Here is a 20589-nt window from a genome sequence, read left to right as displayed (position 1 = left end):
CCTACACAATGACCTCTGCACAGGTTACAGTGCATGCCTAGAAAACTCTCCCATAAAAGTTATTATATTCTATTGTGGCTATGTCTATGAGGCTTGCTGTTAAGCATATCTCTAAATGCAGTAAAGACTACAGCTCCAGCATGATTTTTGAGCACCAATTCAAGTAATGGGCTAGTATCAGTGAATCTATACTATGATTAAGATTGTTTGATGGAAACACGTCAGGTACTGGAATTGGATTTTACTGTGAAGCTGCAGTAAAGAATTTCTTGGACCTTTTTCCAGCTGGATTTCTTCTATAAAGTTGTCTGGTGAGTTCACACCTACGTGCATTTGGGCGGGGGACTACTGATCGCAGGTGTGGTAAGCTGATCCATTGGCACAGCTTCTATATTGCAAATATTTTGGCGTACAATCCTTTTTTGAGGTATCAAAGTAAAAGTTTGATATCAAGAAAAAGCAAAGTAAGAGTCTTCGATTACGTCCGATTTATTAACGTTTTCACTGTCTAAGAATTAGACAATTTTTGTAAATCTGGGCCAGTGTCATTGAGAACGCCGCGTCTTCTTTGTAGTAATGTGACATGGAGGTGGCTGAAGGTAGAAAGGGACGGAACGCGCTCCGGAGAGAGTTTGCTTTGTAGACCTTGCTAATTTTGTGAAAATGCCAGCTCTGCATGTTCTGCTTCTGCGAGAGACTGAGTCACCTAAATAAATGAACAAAGAATATTGTTTCTTTTTCTTTCCAAATGGGAAGCTCCTCGGGGTTTAGTTTCTTTAGAGAAATCTTTTGCGTAAAAAAAAAAAAAGTTGAAGCCTTAATATTTTCTTGATTGCAATTCAAACCTCTCCATAAATCATTGAAATTGTGTGGTGTCCTTAGCTTTAAGGTCAATAACGTCCGTTCAGTGCGGAGTTTTTTTCTTTTTCTTTAGCATAAGGGAAAAATGAACCTGGAAATATTATGTCAGCAATTTGGTATTTTAATGCGGTGACTTCATGATCTAAGAATAGTTTGGTGCGTATCACTTTCACTAGTTTATCCGACTCACATTTTGGACGCTAGCTTATAACAAAGGTGGATGCCAATGACGCTTGGCGCAAAGGTATGCAAGCTGCATTGTATTAAGCTCCACTTCAAGGATCACTTCCTATACAGTTATAGCGCTGGACTGGTGGAAAAAATTGGTAATGAATCTGAAGCCCACACTATCCTGAGTTATCATATGATAGCATTATGAACGTCTTTACAAGGCTGAACAATATTGGCAGCGGCAAAGTGACTGGTATAGTGGTTAGTCTCTTATCTATACATCAGTCTGTTGTCAGTCGTTACAGGGTTAGCCCAAGATTATAACTCGCCTATCAGCAGGATAGGTGATCAGTATCTAATCAGTTGGGATCCACTCGTTACCGGAATGGAGATTGCTCTTTCCCTGTATTAGGGGAGTGGCTCTTTCCCTGTATGAGTGGAGTGGCTCTTTCCCTGTATGAGTGGAGTGGCTCTTTCCCTGTATGAGTGGAGTGGCTCTTTCCCTGTATTAGGGGAGTGGCTCTTTCCCTGTATGAGTGGAGTGGCTCTTTCCCTGTATTAGGGGAGTGGCTCTTTCCCTGTATTAGGGGAGTGGCTCTTTCCCTGTATGAGTGGAGTGGCTCTTTCCCTGTATTAGGGGAGTGGCTCTTTCCCTGTATTAGGGGAGTGGCTCTTTCCCTGTATGAGTGGAGTGGCTCTTTCCCTGTATTAGGGGAGTGGCTCTTTCCCTGTATTAGGGGAGTGGCTCTTTCCCTGTATGAGTGGAGTGGCTCTTTCCCTGTATTAGGGGAGTGGCTCTTTCCCTGTATGAGTGGAGTGGCTCTTTCCCTGTATGAGTGGAGTGGCTCTTTCCCTGTATGAGTGGAGTGGCTCTTTCCCTGTATGAGTGGAGTGGCTCTTTCCCTGTATGAGTGGAGTGGCTGTCGAGCGCTGGTGCTCCATTCACTTTCTATGGGACTGACAGTAATAACAAGCAGTGTACACGGCTGTCTTATAACTGGTCAGTGCTGCTGCATTTATATGGAAGCACAAAGGCCCTCTGTGTTGAACGGTATGGGCCCTATTACATTGAACGATTATCGGCCTTATTTGGCTGGTCACCAACTATTCCGGCCGTTAATCATTTAGTGTAATAGGGCATGTTAGAAGGTAACGATCAACTGACGTGCACAATGTCAGCCGATCATGGTATTTCTACATGCTAGAAGATCACAATTTTGTCAGCAATGGTCTGCAGCGCATCGCTCTGTGTAATAGGAGTGGTGGCAGCCGACCTCGGCTGATATCAATAGTCTGCCTGAACCATCCACAGATCATCCGGACGGCCCCTCTCACTGCTCCCCGCTAGCTGTCTATGCTTGTAATAGCCCAGGCAGTGAGCAGAGAGTAAGGGGGAAGCAAGCACTGAGTTGACAGGTCTGCGCTCGCTTCCCCCAAAACATCTGCCGTGTAATACAGCTTTGATGGTCTCGAAGTTGAATCCCCATCGATCCCCTATTCTGCACTGTAGGACATGCACAACCCAGGTAATATGGTGGATGCACATTGCCAGTATACATTGTATACATAAATTCAAATCCAAAGAAAAAAATACTGTATACTATACTATAAAGCCAAACTGGCACGCCAAAGTAAGCAAGGTAAAACGGGTACAAAAACTAACAGTGCAAAAATCCCATATAAAAACACTTAAAGAAATCACCTATCACCTATTCTGCATATGGATGTTGAGTTAAGGTCTTGGCATGACCCCTTTATGAAGGACGCTGGAAATGTCTCGATTGTGCTCGGATTTCAGGTATTCTGCCTCCAAATATGTCGGGGGGGGGGGGATGTTTACTTCACTATCGACATTGGCGTGTCCCAATAATATTTTTCTCATAGTGTATACAAAGTATATTGTATTGTATTGCATTATAAAGGTCTTCTGGTTTTATCGATAAATTTACGAAACTTTGGGTAATGAACTTTGTTTGGCGCTCGGCTTCTTATTAATAGAAAGGTCGCGGTGACTTCTTATACGTCCGGAATGATTGGGATTAGTTCCATCACTCTTGTCAGGTGAGATCTAAATTTGGGAAGCTCCACACCGTACGATACCGAAGCTTCATCCTCTACTGTCGGTATAAATCAAAAGCGGGATAATTATTTCTCTATATGACAAGGATGGTCTGTTGGCAGCTGGTGGCTTATTCATCAATATAAGACGCGGAGCTGAAGGATATATGATAGATGTAGAGGGAGCTGTCAGCCGCCTTGGATCACTCCAGGTTCATCTGTCTTTGTGTTTGCTGCGATGACTAAATGCCATTTATTAATGAACCCTTTTTAATGTGTTTAATGCACAATTAAAGGGGAATAACATAGAAACACTAAAAAAGACATTTAAAGGAGAAGTCCGGCCTCTGGGTTGGGGTTAAAAAAGACTGGGGCTCTTCAGGGCCAGATCGCTGCTCCGTTATCTCCGGCGCTGCACGTCACCACCAGCCTGATGGGCTGGCCGCTCAGCCAATCACTGATGGGGAGGGACAACTCTACAGTCACTGATTGGTTGAGCGGCCAGGACGGGCCTTCCCCCCCCCCTCGAGTCATGACATCATCACAATGCGTCTATCTCACTCTCTCCCCGACCTCTGCCGCGTGGTAACAGTTAGATGAGACTTCTCCTTTAAGGCACTGCACCGTGGCACTTAGTTATATTCTTGTGTGTTGGCTGCTTTCGCCCTGTTCCATTTGCACCCAGCATTGATCAGAGACTGAAGCTTTAATCCAGTGTAGTCTGAGGACGTCTGACATAGTTTGAAAATTACTTATTGTGTAAATAATGTTTTTATGTTAAACACATTTTTAAGAATTTTTGGTGACATTTTTCATGTTGAGAAGATTTCCTTAAAGCGACTTTGTACCCACAATCTGTCCCCCCCAAACCCCTTGTACCTTTGGATAGATGATTTTAATCCAAGATCTGTCCTGGGGTCCGTTCAGCAGGTGATGCAGTTATTGTCCTAAAAAACAACTTTTAAACTTGCAGCGCTGTGTCAATCTGTGCCCTAACTTTTCACCACCCCTCCGTCCCTCCTCCCTACCCTCCCTCATTAGGAATGCTCCAGGCAGATTTTCTCCTATTCATCACCTGTGTGAACACTGCACATGGGCTGGATCGTTAAGGCACCTGTGCAATGTTCACTGCAGAGGAATAGGAGAAATCCTGCCAGTGTCATTCCTAATTAAGAAGAGGGTGGAGAGGAGGGACGGAGGGGTGGTGCAAAGTTAGGGCACAGATACTCCCGTTTGGCACGGGCTGCAAGTTTAAAAGTTGTTTTTTAGGACAATAACTGCATCACCTGCCGAATGGACCCCAGGACAGATCTTGGATTAAAAGCAGCTATCCGAAGATACAAGTGGTTTGGGGGGGACAGATTGTGGGTACAAAGTCACTTTAAGTTTAACCATGGAGGCACCCCGCTTCGGCTGCTGACTGGCTGGGGGGGGCTGAGTCCCCGCTCAGACCAGGAAGCAGCCGGGCCCCAATGCTGGAACTGGGAGGTAGGTGCATGTTGTTCAGCCATCTCCTCTCCGGCTCTTTTGATTAAAAAAACAAAACAAAACTGACGCCGGACTTCCCCTTTAACCATGTCAGGTTTGAGTCTAATCTGCGTCTTGTCTGTTTCTCCCAATTTACATTTGAAGGGATTTGTCTTTGTAATTTCTTTTAGACGTTATTTTGTGATTCTAGCCCTTACCTTCTGCGTGACCCTCTTCCTTTTATAAATGCATTATGGGTATTGTCGGGGGCCCTGGGTCCTAGCTGCCGGCCTGTAGTTCTCACTCTGGGACACTCACGAGACAGCCGGAACTACAGTTAATTTCTCTTTGCTTGCAGCAGCTAATGAATGCGTTTGACTTTGTAGACTTCAGCGGTTGTAGCGCTCACATGCCTCCACTACCACTGTGACCTGCTGTGCCGGGGAAAAGCTTCATTACAGAACCAGGACTATGACGTCTCCAACCTTGTTTGTTTTCTACAGTCAACCTTGAACAATACTCTCCCCCTTTCTACTCCTTTGGTCTATCGGCTAATCTAACACATTATGCACCTTTCATCTCGGAGAAGCAGCATGTTCCAACCTTGGTGCGTGAATAAAGTTGTGTAAATAGATGTTTGTTTGGTGCGGCTTCTGGAGCCATTGTGATGTTACAGCAGAGACGAGTTTGCATCCTGCACTGTGCAAAGCGCCCTTGTTGTCTCCAAATAGTGGAAGATGGCAAGAAATCAGGGCCGGGGAATGGAGCTTGTTGTGAGACTGGACAACCCCCTTTTAAAGGAGAACTAAATATCCTCTAACACACTAAGTAGCAGGTGTTTTTAACTCTTTGCATGTTATATATTTATTATTTAGTATTTCACTTTGAATAATTTGGCCAGAATGCTGCGTAATTTAGCTACATGAAGATATAGGTGATGTCCCTCAATGATTGTCATTGTTCTCCTGTTCTATCTGACCTAGGACATTGTATGCATGCTTGTATGTTCTTCCTGTGTTTACTTATAGACAAATTGCCTTAAAGGGCTAGTTCAAATCAAATAGTCCCAGAAAGTGCCAGGGATTTGTATTTCACTTCCAGTACTTGCCAGCTGCTGTATGTCCTGCAGGAAGTGGTGTATTCTTTCCAGTCTGACACAGTGCTCTCTGCTGCCACCTCTGTCCATGTCAGGAACTGTCCAGAGCAGCAGCAAATCCTTGTTCTTAAAAAACCTAATAAAAACATTGAACCAGAAAACCTCTCCTGCTCTGAACAGTTCCTGACATGGACAGAGGTGGCAGCAGAGAGCACTGTGTTAGACTGGAGAGAATACACCACTTCCTGCAGAACATACAACAGAAGTAAGTAGGAGTAAATTACGAATCGTTGTCACTTTCTGGCACCAGTTAATTGGAAAGAATAATATTTTCACTGAACTACCCATTTAACTGCACGTTTGTGTGTGTGTCTGAAAGTTAAAAGATTGTAAGCACTCCTGGGGATATGGTCTGCCGGGGATGAACGTCACTGCGGACGTTGTCAGCATACATGGCGCCAATACAGTAGCATCCGGTACCCTTATGTATGTTCTCCCAGGAATCCTCGTTCAGTGTGAATACGTTGTTTCGATGTTTGTTACATTCTCTCGGTGCCCGTTTTTCATCATTTTATATTTTTTCTTTTCATCTGAGAAGGAAGTCAGTGCCATGAAAGAGAGATGCGGAGCGATCCAAACAACGTTATGCAACGTCCTCCCCCTTAATGAATGAGCTTATTAGGAAGGTGTCGGCTGTGATTCTCAGTTATGAAGGGGAAAGCTTATACCCTCTCACACCATCTTACACCATCTTTTACTATCTCACACCATCTCACACCATCTTATACTATCTTACACCTTCTCACACCATCTTATACTATCTTACACCTTCTCACACCATCTTACACCATCTTTTACCATCTTACACTATCTCACACCATCTTATACTATCTTACACCCTCTCACACCATCTTACACCCTCTCACACCATCTTACACCCTCTTACACCATCTCACACCATCTTTTACTATCTTACACCATCTCACACCATCTTTTACCATCTTACACTATCTCACACCATCTTATACTATCTTACACCTTCTCACACCATCTTATACTATCTTACACCTTCTCACACCATCTTATACTATCTTACACTATCTTACACCCTCTCACACCATCTTACACCATCTTTTACTATCTCACACCATCTTACACCTTCTCACACCATCTTATACTATCTTACACTATCTTACACCCTCTCACATCATCTTTTACTATCTCACACCATCTTACACCATCTCACACCATCTTTTACTATCTTACACCCTCTTACACCCTCTCACACCATCTTTTACCATCTTACACTATCTCACACCATTTCACACCATCTTATACTATCTTACACCCTCTTACACCATCTCACACCATCTTATACTATCTTACACCATCTTACACCATCTTATACTATCTTACACCTTCTCACACCATCTTACACCATCTCACACTATCTTACACCATCTCACACCATCTTTTACTGTCTTACACCATCTTACACCTTCTTACATCTCCCTTTGTCAATTTCATTTTTCTTTAATACATTTATAATAAATCCGATCAATCACAGGATCCTGCTCAGTATGCAGCTCGGACGCGGCGTCGGTGGCACACAGCTCTGAAGGTTGCACTGGCATGGATGAAGTGCGGGGGCTTCCTGGAATACTGAAGAGGCTTCTCCTAGCCAGAAAAGCAAAGTGATGGATGTGGACGTTCTAACCTAACTTAGGAAAAAAAGTGTAACCTTGTTATTGCTGCTATACTTCCCGATACTTTCAGTGTACAAGATATTCCTTTAAAGGGATCCTTTCACATTAAGTGTGCAATCTAATCTTCAGGCAGTGTGTTATACAGCAGCCCGAGGTGAGCAGATAGATGGATAGTCGTGTGGAAACATTTCCAGGATAATTTTCTTTAAATCTCTGGTCATTCTTTCCTGAGTGGTCAAGTGGGCGGGTCTGTTCAGTGATTGACAGCGATCAAGTGTGCAAATCGAGTCAAAAGTCATTGGGCAGGATCGATCACATGACCCACATACTTACCCAGAATAAGACAAAATTAAATGAAGAAACAAAATCATTCATAGCATGACCGCTTCCCTTTATAGTGGCATTCAGTAATCCGGAAAATCTGATAATCTGTTACTTGTTTCTAGCACAAATCTGAAAAATCAGGAATTTCACAAAACTAAAAGCAGATGATTTGAGCCAAGAAAACAAATGATGAGGCTGATGATTAAAAAACAAGGCGATCTCTTCAGTTATGTTATTATTTGGCAGTTTTCCTGGGTTCAGTCTCCTAAGGGAGCGTTCACACTGCTAATTCTCAATCCAAACCATCAGTATTTCCCGGGACAACCTCCTCTCCCATGGACTTCAATGGAAATGTCAGAATGATTCTCATGTATGTGTATGGATTCTTTGACATGGTACACGTGCATCCCTGCGTAGAATTATCGAAGGATTGTCCCATTGTAAGACGTCACATCAAGGCAGAATATTCCCCTTGTTAATTTACCATGTGAACAAGCTTTATGGCAGATTCCAAATCTCAGGCTTTCCTTTATGACCTGATCTCTGTTTATAGTCTGTTTCTGGCTTTGGCTTCAAATCTTTGGCAGATAATCTGTCAGATAATCTTTGTGTAAATTGACCGTAAGAGGAGACTTCCTGTTCTGTCTGTGATGATAAGGAGGACAGACCAGCACACCCCTGTAGAATGACCTTTGCCCAGGTCACAGAGCTTGTTTATAAACCTATGTGATACAAAGTGTTTGCTGTAAAGCTTGTCACTAAATGCTTTTAGAAATTGCTCAGGCAAGATGGCCGCCCGCGTATAATGGGCCAAAAAAAATTACTGTCAGAAGAAAATGAACATGTTTCAGTATCCGGCACAAATCAATAGGATGGCGTGTTCACTCCATTTAATGGGGGGAAAAAAGACAAAATAAGTATTTTTTCCAGCATAGTTACACGTTCGGCGTTACTAAATATGTGGGGTAAATCTTATTACTATTTGATTGGAAAACTTTTACTATTATTAGGACTATATTGTGTCCCTATAGATGTCCCTGTGGTAGGGAGGGAGTCACCTGCTGGAGGGTAAAAGTACAGTGGACGCTGATGGTTGCGCTTTTTACCTGTTTATACGTTTACTCTGGGATTTTATACAGCGGAGCACTTACCTACACAAAACCTCGCTGACCCATTTTATTATGTTTTGTTGTTTTGTCGACAGTAATTTACGTCTATTTATTTAACGCTATTTGTACGAGTCTGAAACGTAGAATAAGATGTCACTTCAAATTACAGCCTATTAAGTCATTGGGATAATTCTGTTATTGTTTTTGCTCGACCATCTTTAATGATATAATGTACGAGGAGGCAGGATGGCCTTTATTTCAGCCGTATTGATTTATTGGTAGGTAGCGATGGTTTCTGCGTGTTAGAGGTGAAATAAAGTACAACGTCCAGGCACCTGAGCAGTAAAGCCCCCGGGGGTCTTTAGCTCATATTTGGGGGGAATTACTAAGCCTTTGTCTGCAGGATTTCAGGCTCTTTATTTTTTTTTTACCTTTTAGATGCTTATTGAGCATTTTGTGTCATTTTTTTTTTTCACTTTTCGCCACGTTCATCATTTTTAGTTTCTGGCGTAAAACGGGGGACGGGGTTGAGGTGTTTAAGCTTTTTAGACAAGCGTATTATATAGAACGCGAAGTGCTGTGCAAATCCACTTAATAGGTGAAGTAAAAACCACATGACGGAAGGTCACAGAGACAAATCTGCACATTCGGCATCAGACGTGTGAGAATATGCTGCGATTTGAACAGGTAAAAGTGGCAGAAAGGGGCGAGTGTAAAAACAAAAGGGGTAAAAAGGCAGAAGATGCTAAATTCCCTTCTTTGTCTTAGTTGTCGTCTCTTATATTGTGTAACATTTTATATACTTGAGTATCCTAATGTTTATTGTCTAATGTCCCAGCACAGCAGACCCCCAGTAATACGTCACCGATTGGTGGGGGTCCCAGCACAGTAGACTCCCAGTAATAAGTCACCAATCGGTGGGGGTCCCAGCACAGCAGACTCCCAGTAATAAGTCACCAATTGGTGGGGGTCCCAGCACAGCAGACCCCCAGTAATACGTCACCGATCGGTGGGGGTCCCAGCACAGCAGACCTCTAGTAATACGTCACCGATCGGTGGGGGTCCCAGCACAGCAGACTCCCAGTAATAAGTCACCGATCGGTGGGGGTCCCAGCACAGCAGACCCCCAGTAATAAGTCACCGATCGGTGGGGGTCCCAGCACAGCAGACCCCCAGTAATAAGTCACCGATCGGTGGGGGTCCCAGCACAGCAGACCCCCAGTAATAAGTCACCGATCGGTGGGGGTCCCAGCACAGCAGACCCCCAGTAATAAGTCACCGATCGGTGGGGGTCCCAGCACAGCAGACCCCCAGTAATAAGTCACCGATCGGTGGGGGTCCCAGCACAGCAGACCCCCAGTAATAAGTCACCGATCGGTGGGGGGCCCAGCACAGCAGACCTCTAGTAATACGTCACCAATCGGTGGGGGTCCCAGCACAGCAGACCCCCAGTAATACGTCACCAATCGGTGGGGGTCCCAGCACAGCAGACCCCCAGTAATAAGTCACCGATCGGTGGGGGGCCCAGCACAGCAGACCTCTAGTAATACGTCACCAATCGGTGGGGGTCCCAGCACAGCAGACCCCCAGTAATAAGTCACCGATCAGTGGGGGTCCCAGCACAGCAGACCCCCAGTAATACGTCACCAATCGGTGGGGGTCCCAGCACAGCAGACCCCCAGTAATACGTCACCAATCGGTGGGGGTCCCAGCACAGCAGACCCCCAGTAATACGTCACCAATCGGTGGGGGTCCCAGCACAGCAGACCCCCAGTAATACGTCACCGATCAGTGGGGGTCCCAGCACAGCAGACCCCCAGTAATACGTCACCAATCGGTGGGGGTCCCAGCACAGCAGACCCCCAGTAATACGTCACCGATCAGTGGGGGTCCCAGCACAGCAGACCCCCAGTAATACGTCACCGATCAGTGGGGGTCCCAGCACAGCAGACCTCCAGTAATACGTCACCAATCGTTGGGGGTCCCAGCACAGCAGACCTCTAGTAATAAGTCACCGATCGGTGGGGGGCCCAGCACAGCAGACCCCCAGTAATACGTCACCGATCGGTGGGGGTCCCAGCACAGCAGACCCCCAGTAATAAGTCACCGATCGGTGGGGGTCCCAGCACAGCAGACCTCTAGTAATACGTCACCGATCAGTGGGGGTCCCAGCACAGCAGACCCCCAGTAATAAGTCACCGATCGGTGGGGGTCCCAGCACAGCAGACCCCCAGTAATAAGTCACCGATCAGTGGGGGTCCCAGCACAGCAGACCTCTAGTAATAAGTCACCGATCAGTGGGGGTCCCAGCACAGCAGACCCCCAGTAATAAGTCACCGATCAGTGGGGGTCCCAGCACAGCAGACCCCCAGTAATACGTCACCAATCGGTGGGGGTCCCAGCACAGCAGACCCCCAGTAATATGTCACCATGTCAGAAGCTTACAGGTACACCTGGCATTCTCCACAACCTGGGACATATTGTAAATGCAGCTGATTGTTGGCCGCAGCATTGCATTGTTTTTTTGCCGTTTTTTTTACCTTGGGTAATAACTCTACAACGTTGTGTAACACAGACAGTCATTTCTGGTCGTGCCCTTTTAACATGGTCCCTTGTGAAAAAGTTCTACTTTCATTTTGTTGCATAGCAACAGCTCGGTGTTTTTAGTGTATTTATTGTCTGACGCTTAGATAATTATCTGCATAATATAGTGTCACTATTGTAGTGGTTAAAAAAATGACTGTAGCATAATAGAGCCATTATTTATTTAAAAGCTCCAAAAACTGTGGGGGGGGGGGGAATAAAATGTTGCCTTTGAATCGACGCCAGTAAAGTCCAGGTGTTACTGTTCCTTCCAAGTCAGGGACTGGATGTTGCCTCCAGCTCGTTATTATTTTTTATTATTTTTTTTTTACTTTTATGTTGATGGCCGGAGGGGCTTGGCAAAGATGGCTGGAGTGACATCCACTGGCTCAGCCCCATGCAGATATCCCTGGGCGCGCTATTCATAAAGCTCTGCTCTGAAATGGTAGAAACTGGTTATGAATTGCCGGAGAAGACGCTGTATTGTGCTGTGTAATTATAGTAGTAAATCATGGGGAGATTCTCTCACTTTAATCAGTGTAAATTAACACCTGAATGTCCAAGATAAGTAATAATGCGGCAGGGAGAAGCCGCCGCTCGTACACAGCGTTGTTGCATCAGACGCAGCCTCGTTTTCTAGCATAAAGGGACGAAAAGGCAAAAATTATTATACAAATTGCTGTGATATTTTACTATCTTGTGCTTCCCCTTCAAGCAAAAAATATTTCTGTTTCTGAGTGTTTCCTTCTACAAAATAAAAATGACCTGAAGTAGAAATAGGTAAGAAAGTATTACAGGGAAACGAAGAGAAGGTAAGAGACTAATGCGGCAAATGACGGCACTTTTCTTACCTTCATCCTCAGCTCTGATTTTGTTAAATCTTCAATTTATGTTAGTTAGGCAGATCTGTGACTGGGGGGCGGGGCTATTGCTCTCTTTGCACCTCCCCTCTCTCTATAGCAGCCTTCAGGAGACTGGACCTGGATACAGTAAGTATAGCTGTTATATAGCTGTCTTCAGGAGACTGGACCGGGATACAGTAAGTATAGCTGTTATATAGCTGCCTTCAGGAGACTGGACCTGGATACAGTAAGTATAGCTGTTATATAGCAGCCTACAGGAGACTGGACCTGGATACAGTAAGTATAGCTGATATATAGCTGCCTTCAGGAGACTGGACCTGGATATAGTAAGTATAGCTGTTATATAGCAGCCTTCAGGAGACTGGACCTGGATACAGTAAGTATAGCTGTTATATAGCTGCCTTCAGGAGACTGGACCTGGATACAGTAAGTATAGCTGTTATATAGCAGCCTTCAGGAGACTGGACCTGGATACAGTAAGTATAGCTGTTATATAGCTGCCTTCAGGAGACTGGACCTGGATACAGTAAGTATAGCTGTTATATAGCTGCCTTCAGGAGACTGGACCTGGATACAGTAAGTATAGCTGTTATATAGCTGCCTTCATGAGACTGGACCTGGATATACTGTAGTAAGTATAGCTGTTATATAGCGTCCTTCAGGTGACTGGACCTGGATTTCTGGTAAGTAAAGCTTTCTTTTAAAGCATGAAAACTAAAAAATGAATGAATGTAAATTGCAAACGTGCTTTATATCACCTTTACTATTGATTAAAAGTTTAGGTTATAACAACAGTGACACTGTGATACTTCTACTGTAGAACTCCAGGTTTCTTTGCCAGTGTGGCCGCTGTGTTTGGTTTGCATTGAGTACGTGTTACCTGCATTGGAGAACTAGATCACTGATACTCGTTTGTAAATATTAAGGAAAGAAAATATATACGTGGGTTACTTTAATTTTAAAACAGTCTGATAAAATATTGCTTTGTATTCATGTAGGAAGTGGCGGCTGGTTTTAGTGGTCTGGCTATGAATGTTGGTGGTTGTCACTTGTCACATTGTTTTCTTTGTGGCTTAGATGTACTGTATGTACTGTAACGGGTGATTCCACCCAGAGCTGGTGGTATACATGCATCTGCGTACCCGGGGACGACACAGTATTCATAGCCACTCTGCATTGTTGTCTGTTTCATCTTTCATATGAATTGATTACATGCTGCTACAATCTCTGGTATGGATGAACCTTGTCTGTGGATGGAGTGTCGGTAGATGGTGCTCGGGAATGGGGCACAGTCTGGGCACATTGGCAGCTTCTGGTCAGAGCTGCTCCGCAGGGGGCCACTTGTTCAGTGTATTATTACATTCTTAATAAAGTTCAGTATTTATAAATTTATGATGAGAAATAATAATATCAAAGCTGATTTGTTTCTGTAACCCGGTCAGGTATTCAGCTGGAGCTATTCAGGATGTATTCGCACCATCACGGCGCTCGTCTTCCAGGGTACGGGATTATTTGTACACGACCTTCTTGCAATACCATCACTTTAATTCATCAGACGGGTTTTTATTTACTTGGATAAAAAATTGTTATATATTGATGTTTCTCTGTAACATATTTTACTTCCTCTAATTTATTCCAAGCAAATGAAACAATTTGTCAATTTTACCAGAAGACTGTCACACAGAATTTGGGGGTGGTTGCTCTTTAGCTATGGAATAAAGTAGGATTCTAGTTAAAGGTTTAAAGGGGTACAGCGGCGAAAATCTTTTTATTCAGCTCAACTGGTTTTACGAAGTTATACAAACTTGTAAATTACTTCTATTTAAAAATCTCCAGTCTTCCAGTACTTATTAGCTGCTGTATGTCCTGCAGGAAGTGGTGTATTCTCTCCAGTCTGACACAGTGCTCTCTGTATATGTCAGTAACTGTCCAGATCAGTTGCAAATCCCCATAGAAAACCCCTTAAATTTTTTTAATTGTTTTGTTTTCGATTGATTAGTGAATAAAAAAAATGGAGAAGTATATGAAGCCCCTTTATACATATTCTAACCTGGCTTTGGGGGGGGGGGGGGGGAAATATAGCGCCCATTGTGTTATTTAATTTAGAGCTATAATGTAGTGTCAATTCATACCAGCTTAGTTGTCAGCTGAGCGCTTCTCTACCTATCCCATTCTTTAATCCAGTCTATGATGTACGTCTTATGCCATGAAGAGTAACGGGGAGAGAACATACATTCTCCCCGCTTTTTCTGGTGATTAGTCGGGGGGGGGGGGGGGGAGTGTTTTTGGGTGCTGAACTTCTTTCCTCTGCCATCACATGACTTAGTGGGTGGACCACAAAACGTGACAAGAACGCTAGGGAAAAAAGTCATACACACAGCAATGACGCCGTGTGTATAAGGCTGATCATAAACTTCCATTGACCTCCGGCTAACATCTATGGGGTTTTACCAAGACATAAAGGCAGTGTGAAGTTATAGCCTAAAATCCGGAGGAAAATGGTTTAGAAGAAGAGGGACTGTAGGTGTGTATGGAGAGTGAGGAGGGAGGTCAGCTCTGAGGCTATCCCATAAAGGAAGAGGATAATCGGTCCACGTTTAGAAAGAATCCCGGGTGGCAGGTGTATTGGGTGGGTAGGACCCCGACCTCAGGCAGAACCCATTGGGGAGCCTATACACTCCCATGGATCTTTACTAGAGATGAGTGAACCTGGAGCAGCTGGAGTCCATCCGAACCCGAACTTTCGGCATGTGATTAGCGGTGGCTGCTGAAGTTGGATAAAGCCCTAAGGCTATGTGGAAATCATGGATATAGTCATTGGCTGTATCCATGTTTTCCAGACAACCTTAGAGCTTTATCCAAGTTCAGCAGCCACTGCTAATCAAATGCCCAACGTTCAGGTTCGGATGGACTCGAACCCGAACCTGGTTCGCTCATCTCGAATCTTTACGTATTAATCCAGCCTGGATGCATGATGATGATAATTTTTGATATTGATGCTTTAGCATGTCGGCCATATTATATTGTGGTGTAAATTATTGGGAATCCTCCTTCTCCTGAAGGTGTTTTATACCTCGCTTAGAATCTGTACTTTTCTCAAAAGAAAAATCCATTGTGTTGACGTTGGCCATAAGCCGCAGTGTACGGTTACCAGCACCCCTAGAGGGCCCACAATAACTTTGATGATCCCTCGAAGTGTGAGATCTGCAGTCAGTGAGACAATGGATGGGTCCAAGGAGACCTCATAAACACAGTTAGATTGTGGCGGTTTAATCATCCAAGTCTCGGAAACGGCTTTTAGCCACTTACTTTGTTTTACTTAATGTTCATTCTGCAATTAAAGTTTTACTTGAATTGCACAATACCACAATACGCTGTGCAGAACATCACAATGTCCACGCCTCGAAATTTATTAGGGAGACTCGTATATTATTTGTCCCACATTTACTTTATCTATCCACGGTTTTCACCCTCGGAGCCAAGCGTATGCCCTGTTTATTTTTTTTATTTTTTTTTTAAGACTTTTTTCTTTGGAAAACTAAAAATGTCATTGACTCCTTATTAGATTCTGTTTGTTTGAAGCAGATGTCAATGTAAATGCATTTTAGTAAATTTTATCCTGCTTCTATGGTGTTCGGCCTTGTCCACACTGGCGTGTTTTCTTCTGTAGGACAGAAGCCATTTTCAGAGTCGCTCCAAAATACTGAAGATTTGCAAATAATAGTTTGATGCAAGACACTGGCTGAGAAACTACCGTATTATGGTTTATTCATTTTACAGGTCAAAGACTTTACAGGCCAAATTAGTCTCAGATTTTTATCCTTTTTTTTTTTTTTTTTTTTTTTTTTGTTCTTTGAAGCAGTTTTATGCATGTTTTGCTGTGCAGAGCATTTTTGGATTGTTTTTTTTTTGCGTTCTGTTCAACATTTTATGCAAATCTTGGCCTGCAACTTTCAAGTGTTAGAAAAAGCACAAAATAGATCAAACATCAAACATAAAAAAGCCCAAAACAAATGCAATAAAAAAAAAATAAATAAAACTGTACAATTAAACTACATGTGAACTGTCAGATATCTTACCACTGGATTTAGTGCAATTCAAAAGGGGGAAAAAAAATTTAGGCTATGTTCCCACAATGTACTAAGCTCAGACAACGGCCAGAATTAATGTTTATGGTCATTAATTTCGCCCGTTGTTTGACAACAATGGCCGTCGTCTGAGTTTATCAGTACAATGCGGGAACATAACCTTAAAAATATTAGCCTTAGGCTGTGTTCACACAACATATTTTTTATTACATGAACGGTTGCTGTTTGCAATTAAAACAACGGCTGTTCTTGTCATTAAAAAAAAAGTGTTGGATTAAAGTGCAAACAGCGGATGGTGTTCCCACATTTTATTAAACAATGGCCGCTGTTCGCTATGGCCGTGAGGAATAATTGACATGTCAATTATTTCCGTCCGTTCTGCTTTGAATGCAATGCAATTTTTGATGCAGCAATGGCCGTTGTTTGACATTCGCTACAACAGGCTTTTTCTGTGCATTGTGTGAACATGACATTAAGGTGTAAATTGATACTTTCTGCCATGCGCTAAAAGGGTTATCCAGCAAAAAACTTTTTTTCTTTCAAATCAGAAAGTTTTATAGATTTGTAATTTACATTTATTTTAAAATCTACGGTCTTTCAGTACTTATCAGCTGCTGTATGTCCTGAAGGAAGTCATGTATTCTCTCCAGTCTGACACAGTGCTCTCTGCTGCCACCTCTGTCCATGTCAGGAACTCTCCAGAGCAGGAGAGGATTTCTATGGGGATTTGCTGCTGCTCTGGACAGTTCCTGACATGGACAGAGGTGGCAGCAGAGAACACTGTGTCCTACTGGAGAGAATACACCACTTCCTGCAAGACATATAGCAGCTGATAAGTATGGGAAAATTTGAAATTTTTAAGTAGAAGTATATTACAAATCCATATAACTTTCTGAAACCAGTATAATGCAGCATGTGATGGAACATACTGAAACTTTTTCCTTATTTGCTCTGTAGAACAGTAGTGTGTGGGGGTGCACAGATAACTACATAGAAAACCCCTGCACCCACTTCATAATGCACAGGGGGGCACAGATAAGTACATAGGAGACCTCTGCACCCGCTCCATAATGCACAGGGGGCACAGATAACTACATAGGGGACCTCTGCACCCGCTCCATAATGCACAGGGGGGCACAGATAAGTACATAGGAGACCTCTGCACCCGCTCCATAATGCACAGGGGGCACAGATAAGTACATAGGAGACCTCTGCACCCGCTCCATAATGCACAGGGGGGCACAGATAAGTACATAGGAGACCTCTGCACCCGCTCCATAATGCACAGGGGGCACAGATAAGTACATAGGAGACCTCTGCACCTGCTCCATAATGCACAGGGGGGCACAGATAACTACATAGGAGACCTCTGCACCCGCTCCATAATGCACAGGGGGGCACAGATAACTACATAGGGGACCTCTGCACCCACTCCATAATGCACAGGGGGGCACAGATAACTACATAGGAGACCTCTGCACCCACTCCATAATGCACAGGGGGGCACAGATAACTACATAGGGGACCCCTGCACCCGCTCCATAATGCACAGGGGGGCACAGATAACTACATAGGAGACCTCTGCACCCGCTCCATAATGCACAGGGGGGCACAGATAACTACATAGGAGACCTCTGCACCTGCTCCATAATGCACAGGGGGCACAGATAACTACATAGGGGACCTCTGCACCCGCTCCATAATGCACATGGGGGCACAGATAACTACATAGGAGACCTCTGCACCCACTCCATAATGCACAGGGGGCACAGATAACTACATAGGGGACCCCTGCACCTGCTCCAATAATGCACAGGGGGGCACAGATAAGTACATAGGGGACCTCTGCACCCGCTCCATAATGCACAGGGGACACAGATAACTACATAGGGGACCCCTGCACCCGCTCCATAATGCACAGGGGACACAGATAACTACATAGGGGACCCCTGCACCCGCTCCATAATGCACAGGGGACACAGATAACTACATAGGGGACCCCTGCACCCGCTCCATAATGCACAGGGGGGCACAGATAACTACATAGGGGACCCCTGCACCTGCCCCAATAATGCACAGGGGGGCACAGATAACTACATAGGGGACCCCCGCACCCGCTCCATAATGCACAGGGGGGCACAGATAACTACATAGGGGACCCCCGCACCCGCTCCATAATGCACAGGGGGGCACAGATAACTACATAGAGGACCCCCGCACCCGCTCCATAATGCACAGGGGGGCACAGATAAGTACATAGGGGACCCCCACACCCGCTCCATAATGCACAGGGGGGCGCGAGGCCTTCAAATTAAAGATGAAAAGCATCAATTAAGAAAAGTTTTTGGTGTCCATCAGCCGAGGGTTCTGTGGGAGGGAAGTCGTCTGTTTTCTCTTCATCTCATTATTTCGGCAGTTCTGGTCAAGTGAAGTGATTGGGATTTATGTGACAGCAGCCGCCGCCGCCGCAGACTCCATGCAGGAGAATCTCATTTCAGGCCATCTGTGTATACACGTTGTGCAAGAAACAGCTTTCTCCAACAGACTGACTGAATTTCAAGTTAAAGTGCAAAGATTTAACACTGTTACCAAATAAGAATTTCATTTTCTCTTAGTACATAAAGGGCAGCATGAAAATCCTTGTGTTTGTTGTGAACATTTGTTTAGAAAGAAATAGTTGACGTGTTTGTAACCTTGACTTTCTTCCAGTATCTTCCTTGTGTTATAATGAGAAGCAGATATACAGTATAATGCAATGTAGAATGATGGCAGAAACTCCTCTATAGCGCTAACCCCTCGTAAATGCGTTAAGAGGAGGGTAACCATGAGCAATAGATGAGGAACGGCTTTGTAACTGTTCTTTATTTGTTATGCTAATGAGCCCCCCAATGGGAGCACCTACAGTAATTACCTGCAGTGAGATGGTTTGTCCCTACTTACCTCCAGCCCAATATATATATATATATATATATATATATATATATATATATATATATATATATATAATATCAGGGGTGTCAAACTCCGGCCCTCCAGCTGCTGCCAAACTATGATTCCCATCATGTCTGGACAGCCATCATGGCTGTCTAGGCATGATGGGAATTGTAGTTTTGGAACAGTTGGAGGGCCGGAGTTTGACGCCTGTGATCTATATACCATCTGACAGACAATAAATATAACTTGCAGCTTTACTATATACATTATGGTGAAAAACATTAGAACAAGGCTGGGTTCACGCTACGTCTTTGCAATCTGTTCTTTTTCATTGCAAAAAAACGAATGCATTTGTGGGCACTTGTTTTGAACCGTTTTTCCATTGACTGCCATTATATAAAAAAAAAAAGGATCAAAACGCATCTTTTTTTTAACGTATACAAAAATAAGGTCAAGTACATTTTTCTGTACGTAAAAAAAAACCCAGATACGTTATGATCTTTTTTGTATTTATTCATTTTACTATGAAAATTAAATGGAAAAACAGATCAAAATGGATGCACACAAATACATCCGTTTTTCCATCCTTTTTTTTTATTTTACAAAAACGGATGAAAGAAAAAACTGATTGGAAAAACGTAGTCTGAACCCAAACTAAGATTTATTGCAGTAAATCTTATTGCTGTCCAATTGATGAAATCCAGACACATGCTGTAAAAACGACCCCATTTACATATATGGGACCCACTCCTGGTTGCAGAAATGACTGCGACAATCTGTTATCTCTGGCCGTTAAATCATCCACCTGAATTATGTGAAGAACGTCTCTTCTTGCCGAAGAATATTGATTCTTAAATATTGTCACTAATTCTAAATTCCTTTTTTTCTTCTTAGTTCCGCACTACGGACCATGTCAACTGGGTCCTCGAGACCATCCAAAGTTTGTTTGGTCTGTGGGGATGAGGCCTCTGGATGCCATTACGGAGTGGTCACCTGTGGAAGCTGTAAAGTCTTCTTTAAAAGAGCAGTGGAAGGTAAATGTTCAAGTGGGTGATTACTTTTTTACTATTTACTCAATGTTTTTGTTGTTGTGATTTTGTAACCTTTATGTGCCTACAGTGTCCGTTGTACTGTCCGTTGTGCTCCGTTGGTAACATTGTCTATTGTGTATGTGTGAGATCCATTGTTGTGTTGTGGCCATTGTCTGCGCTCATTCCTTCCATCGGTAACCTAGCATGCTTCTCTTGTATACAGCCAGCTACGTGAAATATTAAAAATGTTTGTTTAAACCGTGTTAGTAAAGTTAGTATTGCTGGAAAGAAGTGTCAG

The 20589-nt window shown here is 43.7% G+C and overlaps 1 protein-coding gene across 2 annotated transcripts in view; it reads left to right on the top strand.

Annotated features, from left to right (window-relative positions):
• Window positions 1-20589, top strand: part of NR3C2 (nuclear receptor subfamily 3 group C member 2) — a 245136-nt gene that overhangs the window by 142805 nt on the left and 81742 nt on the right. Inside the window, exon 3 of one of the 2 annotated variants that reach the window (XM_069978668.1) lies at window positions 20155-20294. In XM_069978668.1, the coding sequence (XP_069834769.1) occupies window positions 20155-20294 (140 nt within the window). Of the gene's footprint in view, window positions 1-20154; window positions 20307-20589 lie in introns of both variants that reach the window. The other variant, XM_069978667.1, reaches the window with a different exon arrangement.

This window comes from Dendropsophus ebraccatus, chromosome 7 (genome assembly GCF_027789765.1).
Source record: "Dendropsophus ebraccatus isolate aDenEbr1 chromosome 7, aDenEbr1.pat, whole genome shotgun sequence".
NCBI classification, from domain to species: Eukaryota; Metazoa; Chordata; class Amphibia; order Anura; family Hylidae; genus Dendropsophus; species Dendropsophus ebraccatus.
Note: the sequence above shows the minus strand (reverse complement) of the source record. Positions and strands in the feature narration are given on the sequence as shown.